This window comes from Pseudonaja textilis, chromosome 4, assembly GCF_049901715.1.
Source record: "Pseudonaja textilis isolate UNSWEBS1 chromosome 4, rPseTex1.2, whole genome shotgun sequence".
In the NCBI taxonomy this organism is placed as follows: Eukaryota; Metazoa; Chordata; class Lepidosauria; order Squamata; family Elapidae; genus Pseudonaja; species Pseudonaja textilis.
The window spans coordinates 50,578,786-50,588,253 of NC_141993.1; the positions used below are offsets into that span (position 1 = coordinate 50,578,786).

Below are 9,468 nucleotides of genomic sequence, written 5' to 3' on the forward strand. Positions count from 1 at the left end.
TACATTTCAGGTAAATCAAGGTATGTTTGGGTATAGAGCCTTGTGGGCTCAAAGGGAATTTTAACATATTAATTTACCCATTGAAATAAAAGTTTTCTGGTCATTTAGAGAACACAAAAAAGCAAAAAAAATGTTCCTGTCTTTTGTCCTCAAGTGCCTAGGAAGAAGCAATAGCTTATTTTATGTCAACCGTAGGATCATGATACTGCTTTAAAAATAAATACAATATTTAAATTTATGTTGGCTTATAAATGGGAGCTGCATGAAGAAATATTTATTCTGCATTGAGGGATAAGGTACAATTATGGTTTACAGTTTTATTCATGTGAGACTGAAAGCCAGCAGTAATTACAATCTTGCTTCCTGAAAACCCCCCCACAGCCCATAACTGCTAGACCAGTTATCTTGGTATCCACCCTTGGAGCACTGTCCTTTTGCTTCATCAGGCTCCGGTCAGATGGGGTCAGTTACATAAAGTGCAGAATGTACACAAACAAAGCAGCAGGAAATGGTTGTATGCTTCAATTCTAGAAGCAGCTGCTATTAATTCTAAATGTGCAAATTGACAGCTTCTATAGAAGGAACACGTTTTAGTTTCAGTCCCACTGATACATGGGTACAAAGACACATAACAAGAAGACACTTTGGGGACAATTGCAGTCCCGTCTCCTGAGCAGCAAAGATTAAGGACAATGAGACTACCAGCTTGATAAAATGGAAGGAGACAGTTATTCAGGCTATTAAAGGTCAGGTCAACTATTGCATACAACTGTGTGTTAAGTTCTACTTTTTTGTTTTTAATCTCAAATCCAAAGACTGATTTGGAATCTAGTAAAGTTAGTAGGAGACAAAATGATTTAGAGGATTCCTTGATTATTATTTTTTTGCATGTATATAATTATTAATTCTCCAGGTAATTTTCCATACAAATGGAAATATAACAATATTTTCTCTCTTTCTCATATTCACAATGAGCAGTTTTAGAGAGGAAAGAGGATTTGAAGCATAAATATGGTAATGGGGGAAAATTAAGTGGTGCTTTTTTCTCACTTGCCTTGGCTATTCTTGTGCATAAATTCCCCCTAACAGTGATAGCTTGTGTCTTAAAAACAATTAAAATACTATGGAAGTGACATATATGCAATGCCCAGTTTCAGATTTCCTAGATTTTGGTGACTGCTTCATAGATGGACTTAGCGACATAATCCAGGTTTTTTGTGGTCAAACCACACATGTTGATACGGCCACTGGCCATCAGGTAGATGTGTTTCTCCTTGATCAGGTATTGTACTTGCTTAACTGGAAAGGAAAAAGACAAAATATCAGGAGTTCTCACCAGAAATCTCAAGCAACTTTCCTATTTGACCTAGAAGCACCCACAAGTTAGGATATAAAAGGTAAGCTGAGAAGTTCCCCCCCCCCTTTTTTTTTTTTACCATACACTGTCAACACTTGATTTGGTCAATGAGAAATAAAGTCATGCAGAGAAAATATAGTCAACATCCACCAAGTGAAACATAAGCCTGTTATGAACTCTCTTCAAAACGGACGACAAGGCTAAACTAATAGTGTGGTAGAGGCATGACAATTCAGGGTAAAAATATAAAACCTTTTGCCAACTCTTCAAATTAAGCCTGGTTGAGAAGCAAATGTCTCAGGGACAGTCCCTTGATTCAGAAGGACTGGAAATCCTTTCCAAAACCTTCATTTTTAAGAGCAACAAGGTCAATAGAGGAATGTTCTGAATCACTTTTCCGTGCTTTATATTTTCCCAGGACTCAGCACTTCTCCCATCTTCCTTAAGGTCACAGTTGAATACAGTTTTTCTTCTTGGCACCCGTAATCACCCACCCCATCCATTTGTCCCATTGTACTCACTGTTGAGGCCAGTAAAGCTAAACATGCCAATCTGCTCTGTAATGTGATGCCAAGTGCCTGGTGTGTCCAGAGCCTCAAGCCGAGACCGGAGTTCTGCCCGCATCTGCAAGACCCGATTTGCCATTGTCTTCACATTGTCCTTCCTGCCACAGAATGTGATTGATAAGAATAACTTCAGATTTAATGGCTGCTTTTTGTTATGTTGTTCTTACTGCTCAGCAAACAAGTACTGCTCTGTTCTTACCACTCAGCAAAAAGCTCTGGTGTGGAGAGTGTTGTAGCCACAATTCGTGCTCCTTGAGATGGTGGGTTAGACCAAGTAGTACGAACAATCTTTTCCATCTGTGATAGGGCACGCTTCACGTTATCTGCATCCTTTGCCACAACGGACAGATTTCCCACTCGCTCATCTGAGGAAAAAGGAAAATTGCAACCATGAACTGAGAAACCAGCCCTGCTCTTCTCATATCAGTAGCTCTGTATAACTTGTATTCCAAAGGAATAGCCCCAAAGTGGCTCATAGATTAACGTAGCATAAAAATACAAAGCCGCCGCCCCCCGCAAATCTTCCAATTGAGTAACATCCCATGAATACTCACTGTACAAGCCAAAATTTTTTGAGAAGGATTGGGCACAGAAGAGTTCAAAGCCCTCCGATACAAACAAACGTACAGCCCAGGCATCTCTATCCAGGCAACCAGAGGCAAAGCCTTGGTAGGCAGAGTCAAAGAATGGGAATAGGAATCGGCGCTGTAAGAATGGAACAGTGAGAGATGTAAGCTTTAGGCCAGCTCCACAGTATCCTCAATTGCCTCCTGGGCAATGAATCTTCACATAGTAGCTCTTTGTACTGGGATTCCTTTGCATCAAGAAGCATGCCAATAATTTGCAACATAAAATGCATCTATTTTTAGTAGTATCAGAAGAGTCAGTACCTTCATAACAGCAGCAATTTGTTTCCACTGCTCCTGAGTGGGGTCTGTGCCAGTGGGATTATGAGCGCAAGCATGTAGAATGAAAATGGAAAACTCTGGAGCACTCTGGAAAAAGAAAGCAAAAGAACTGGAGTTAACTAAAGTTGCTGAAAGTCAAGCATAAAAAGGTTTCCATGTAATCGTGCAGGTAGTATAGCGGTATTAACATCTTTCTCATAAGTGAGAAATCTTCTAACGTTTATACAATTCAGAAGATTATTAAGAAAGAATAAAACCAAAATGTATTTTAGCATTTCCCTGGGTCAAGATTATTCAGTCTCTTTTTCAGCAGAATTCTGAAATTTACCATAGATTTTGGGGGGGGATCATTGATTGGGAGCATGAAGAAATATAGTTTTAAAATGCTTCAATAGTACTATACACACACAGGTTCTGCTTCCAGCCCTTTGCAATTCATACACGTAGAAGAGAATCCTGAGCAAAATGAAGCAAGTAAAAGATGACCATCTGTCTGGCAACTGTTCAGTTTAGCGATTCTGGAACAATTCAGTGTAATAATGCTGCACTGACCTCTAGAATGTGCAGCTATTACAAATGATCTACACAGAAAGGTGCTCTCTCCCATGCCTATTGCCCAGCCTTATCTGGTGTTCTTTTTCATATTGCTATCTAATTGTCCCCAACCTATAGGATAACCTGACGCACCTCCAAATCAGAAAGGAATCCTTGAATGTCCAGACCCCTATTTGCTGCATCCCAGTAGCGATAGTTCCGGATGTCCTTGAAGCCAGCATCCGTAAAGACAGATTTATGGTTTTCTATGGAAAAAGAAGGTTCAAGCTAAATTTGCCTTATGTCAGGGGTGTCAAACTCACGGCCAGTTGGCCGGATGCATCACATGCTGGCCCTGCCCCTGCCCAGTTTAGTGAAGGGGAAAAAAGTCCTAATATGTCACATGACGCTACAGGAGTTTGACACTCCTGTCTTATGTGGTCTACATTAAAAGGGTAGTGTTTCCAAATCCAGCAATGAACAAAGACTGTGCTGGAAATCATGAGAGCTGAAGTCCAAGCATCTGGATACATCACTTTGGAGAAATCAGAAATCCCTCCCCCCTTTTTTTTTTGCTCCACTCCAGATCAAAAATGCAACTCTCTGCACTTACCCCAGGAAGGATCAGAAATATAGACCGGGGTAGCTGTGTTGTTGGTTCCATTATACCATCGTCTCAAAAACTCTGCTCCAATACGGAGAGCTCCAGTGCCCCCCAAGGATTGGACACCTCCCACCTGGAATAGAGGGAAAGAAATACTGAGTCGTAAGGTGACCATTCACCCTTCCTTTCAAATTGGCATCCAAATTAGCATAAGATCTGACACCATTGGATCTCTGCTCTCTCCAAATGATTCCATCCAATCAAATTGCACAAATTCTACTTCAAATATAACACATCACTCTGTCCATCCTTCTTATCTCCAAATGTTTCGGTTTGTCCAATTTCTTGAACTAAGTGATTCATATCATCCAAAACAAGTAAAATTACTTGTTTCAACTACATAGTGCATTTCTCTCAAAAATGTGTTTTTAGAATTTATTCTCTAAGATCAATAGAATTGTTTCATTGTTATTTTTTTGTTTGGCAGCTGTATGATGATTCAGTTGTGTCAAAAAATGTAGCTGGGCTGGGTAGTTGATGAACCAACACTTCAGAGATCTTTAAGAGGCCAATGATGATTGGCAACAAAAGTTTCTTTTCCAGCCTCATGCTTACCCTGTTCTCTTTGATGGCTGGGCTATCCTCTCCTAGTGCAATTCGTGAGGAATTGGTACGGAAATCTGGCAAACCCAGAATGGGTAGATACTCATGATTCAAATCGGCATTCTTGGCAATCATCATTTCCACTTTTCGGACAACTGGCAATACCCATGGCTGTCCTTCATTTGTGCGATAAGCTGAACGAGAGAATAGCAAATGCAAGGAATAATAATAATAACAATAACAACAACAATAAATGGTGGGGGTAAGTGAGAGAGAATCTATTCTAGATTGTTGGTTTCGCTTTAAAACCTTTGAAGAATAGTTGCCATCATGTACAACTAACATCAATGCAGGACCAGTTCCACACTCTATTTGGAGAGACATTAAAATATTTTTTTATTTAGATTAAATTAAATTTTTAATTTTCATGGAGACTATCAAATTGTTAGTCTGACTGTTACAAATAAGAGATTTGGGGAGCTCTGAAGTTTATAACTGAATAGGAGCTTTGGGGCAAAAAACTGTAAGTCAGAAACAAATGTCTTGATTGCTAGAAACAGATTAAAATCAAAGAATGCACAATGGAGCAAGTAACAACAGTTGAGAAATATTGGGAACATTAGTACAAAGTGAACTAAAGAATTTCATTAAAGCAAAAAAAAATTGGAATGAGTTTTCAGCTATTCTATAATGATCAACAAAAGGGTGAAAGAACATATGCAGGTCTAATATAGGGGCAAAAACTACTTTTTAACAAAGAACTGACCTGCCTATTCAATGTGGACTTTATTTTCTGGTGCAAAGTTTCCTTTCTCGTTTCTGCAAGACTCAGGCAATAATCTCTCAAGTCCCTGCAGTTTGGCTCAACCTACAGTACTTGGACATCAGCCCAAATCTTCGATAGCCACACCCCAGTTACAATATCTGGCACTAGAAGTCCACATACCATACTATACCATAACGATAGCTACCAAAACCTCTTCCTCTTTCCCCATTGGTGATATTTGGCTGTATCCAGGGAATTCAAAAAGGCTCCATAACATTGCTGATTAAACATAAGTAGCAGTGAAGAATCATAAAGGATGCCTGCAAATTTCAGGCTAGAGCTCTACCATGATCACATCTGTATTTAAATCATCTCAAAAGCATAAGCAATAGTGTAATCACAATTCTGTATCTTTAATGATTAACTTTATAAAGACTTTATAAAGCTGAGAGGTAAAATGAGAAAAGAGTACTTTGGAAAAGTCCATGTTTAAAAGAAATGTTAATATTTAAGAAATATATTTGAAATAAAAAGAAAGGAATTGAGAAGATGTTTAGAATGAAAGTAATATCACTTAACAGAATTAAATTGTTTGTTCCTTTTCTTATGTAAAAGTTGAAATGGAGAAGTAATAATAGAATTAAGATAAAAATGGATAAGATAGGAAGTTGAATGTAAAAATGAATATATAATTACTGTCATATTTGCATGTAAAAGTGGTGACTCGGAATTATGTTGTACACTGAAAAGAGCTTTTTTTATGTTGTTTTGGAAAAACTGAATAAAACTTGTTTAAAAAAAAGAATAAAGAAATTTGCATGGAAGATCATGCCAAAATGCATAGGTTCTCATCATTAAGAGCCATGAGATTGTGCCTTGAGAATTAGCGCAGGCATTGGGTAGACTCTAATTTTGGATGTCCTTTATAAAGCAAAGGACACTCATATTGCCCTCTGTGATCACAGTTTGTTAAAGTCTACAAAAGATCAATCATTACACATTCTGCAGGATCCTTTAACTCTTATCAATGCATTGCAAATACTTCTCTGCTAATATTTGTCAGGAAATCCAACATAAATGAAACCAAAGAAAAATATCGGCACAAAAAAGAATGGAAATTACACTAATCCTCAAGAGTCATCAGTTTAAGTACTTTGGATTCTAATTATCTGGATCAATCATTATCTAGCTCCAGTATACTACAAGAGCCCTTTTAGGTATAGGAATTGAAGCACTTTAACTGGCCCTGTCTTAGATAGAAAACCAGTGGAGTGCCATTGGGCCAGTCCTAGGAAGGAGGCAATGGCAAATCCCTTCCTAAAATCTTGTGAAGAAAACCACAAGTTGTCCAGCAGTGACTTAAAAGCACCCACATACACAAAACACAACATAACGTAAGTCTTCGAATTATAACCACCAGTGAGCCCCAAATTTCTGTTGCTAAGTGAAATTTGCCCTATTTTACGACTTTTCTTGCCACGCTGAAGTGAATCACTGCAGTTGTCAAAATTACAGTAGTAACACAGTTGTTAAGTTAACCTGGCTTACCACGTTGACATTGCTTGTCAGAAGGTCATAAAAGGGGGCCACATGACCCCAGGATAATGCAACCGTCATTAGCTGTGACAGTCAGTCACCAAGAGTCTGAATTTTGATCCCGTGACCATCGGGATGCTCGCAAGGGTTGTGTGAAAAATGGTCATCACTCACTTTTTTCAGTGCCACTGTAACTTTGAGTGTCACTAAATGAACTGTTCTAAGTCGAGGACTACTTGTATTCTATTACTGTACTAATTATTTTTCACACAGAAGACGAATATATCTGCACATGAAAAATCAAGGGCTTCGGGTCCCAATATCAATGCCTGTTAGGTGTAAAGCAGGGCTCTCCAACCTTGGCAACTTTAAGCCTGGAGGACTTCAACTCCCACAATTCCCCAGCCAGCTTTGCTGGCTGGGGAATTGTGGGAGTTGAAGTCCTCCAGGCTTAAAGTTGCCAAGGTTGGAGAGCCCTGATGTAAAGAACCAAGCGGATTGGAGTTTAGCCGTCGCCTCTTCTTAAGACGCACAGAAATGCTATATCGGTCTGTCTGCCTCATTTAAAGCCGACCGAAGCCCAGCAGGGCCCCGTCGGAAATTCGGAGAGGGGATCCTGGATCCCAGGGCTCCGCGGGGGGCCCGAGCCCGTGGTTGCCTAAAGTGAAAACGCGACTGGAGGGCAGAAGAGACGCGGGCGCGCTCTTCTCCTTCCCCGCCTTCACTCTCTCACCTCCCACTCCGAGATTGACCTTGCGAGGATCCTCGTCAGCGCGGAAATCTTCCGTGAGCTGGAAAACCGCCACCGGGGCGGCTTGAGGAACGGCGGCAAAGACAGATCCTGCTCCGGGAGCCATGGCGGAGGGGGTCCCAAGCAGCAGCGGCAGCAGCACCAGCTGCGGCTCCCAACAAGTGTAAATCTGCTGCCCGCCTGGAGGAGACTTTCACCTTCACCGGCGGGAGCGGAGAGAGCCGCCCGCCAATCCGCACCTGCCTTGCTCTTCCACCTTGGCAGGCAAGGGCAGGCACCCACCAATCAGGCCGCGGCTCTCGAGGCGGGGGGCGGGGGTCGGGCGAGCCCGCTCAGCGAATCGCCCGCGATTTCAGCCTGCCGGCCGCCGGCTCCACTAATCCAATGGTTGCAAAGAATGGAAGTGGGAGGTGCAGCCAATCGGCGTCCCCTAAATTGTGTAAAAAGAATGGTTACGCAACTGTGGGAGGGCCAAGACTGGTTGCGTTGCGCTGCCGATTGGCTGGCTGGGGGAACGCGAGTGACCCGGATGACCGGCTGGGAGTGTCGTGTGCATTCCTGTGGAGGGGGAGCGGGAGGCCCTCCCTCCAAGAGGTGGGATGTAGGGGTCGCTTTTCTTTGAAGAGAATTTTCGTGAGGGAAACGAGCCCACTCAAAAGTGCTTTTCTTTTTAAACAGGCAACGACTGTTTTTTCCTTGAGGAAGAAAAACAACGTTTCGTTTCTCAGCAACAAACCCCATCAGTTGTGATAATGAATGATGAAAATAATGATGAATGATGAAAACTGAGAATCTCCACAGATGAAGCCAAGTTCACTATCTGAGCAGAAGGCAAAAAATAGGTTGCAACTGAATTGTCAGTGCCAGCAATCCTCTCACATCAGGAAAGGGCACGGAGTTCAACTCTTGTCTTTGTTTGAAACACATCCAACTAGTCTAATACAATGTTTCTCAAACTTGGCTTAAAATTACCGACTTTGAGAACCTCTGCATCTAACAGAACAATCTTGGAAATGATAACTCAAATGTCCATTGAAACAAAATACTCTTTAACAGCTCACTAGAAAGTAAATAAGGTGCCAGTTGAACCTCCAGGCAAGTGCTTCAAGGCAAGGGGGCATCCAATGAAAGGACTGCTTTTGAGATTACATTCTCTTGTGGAATTACATCATCTGCATCCCTTGTCTGGACCCTTGTGCAACAGGCAGATGATATTACAGAGAACCATATGAAATTATTTTAATGTTGTAATCCCAGATAACTTAATAAAATATTACCCAAATCATTCACATAGCATCCAAACTCAAATGAATATAAATTATTTTATCTGCTAAGAAGCATATCCTAGCAACCTAAGGAGCATTGGCATATCAATTCTTTCCCTGCAGAGCAAATCACTCTGAACTGGGTCACCAGAACAGAATTTTTTGAAGGAATAAGAGTAGGGAAATAAGCATCCTTTGGTGTTTTTAATCACCATAGTACGGGTCTGAAGATGGGCTTGTACTTGAGCTTTGTCATATACATTCTTCACTTTTTATTGCTCTAGGCGTCTCTTGAACTGTTTGATTTCCTGGAGCTCACTGTCAGGCCAAGGGGCATCCTGACATTGACTATTGCAAGTGGCTTCTCAAGAGCAATTTTGTCTAAAATATTAGCCATCTACGTGTTGCAGACAGTGACCAGGCACATGAGAGTCTTGCCCATCAAGTCAATGAAAGTCCCCAAGAGCCCATAAATATCCTGGATTCCTCAGGTGCCGGGGAAGTTCATCCTAACTGGTCTGCCATGCTTATGGAACTCTAGGATGCTAACAATGTGACATTTTCCAGTAAATGATCTG

At 41.2% G+C, this 9,468-nt stretch overlaps 1 protein-coding gene across 1 annotated transcript; it reads right to left on the reverse strand.

The window, feature by feature from the left end:
- Positions 1–234: 234 nt before the first annotated feature.
- GOT1 (glutamic-oxaloacetic transaminase 1) lies at positions 235–8,064 on the reverse strand. Its single transcript, XM_026701236.2, has 9 exons — positions 7,608–8,064; positions 4,585–4,766; positions 3,979–4,102; positions 3,519–3,631; positions 2,814–2,918; positions 2,478–2,628; positions 2,123–2,288; positions 1,879–2,021; positions 235–1,299 (listed from the first exon to the last, which is right to left on the reverse strand). Exons 1-9 carry the CDS (start codon positions 7,729–7,731, stop codon positions 1,163–1,165), a joined length of 1,245 nt encoding a protein of 414 aa, XP_026557021.2. The 5' UTR covers positions 7,732–8,064; the 3' UTR covers positions 235–1,162.
- Between the last annotated feature and the right edge of the window lie 1,404 nt (positions 8,065–9,468).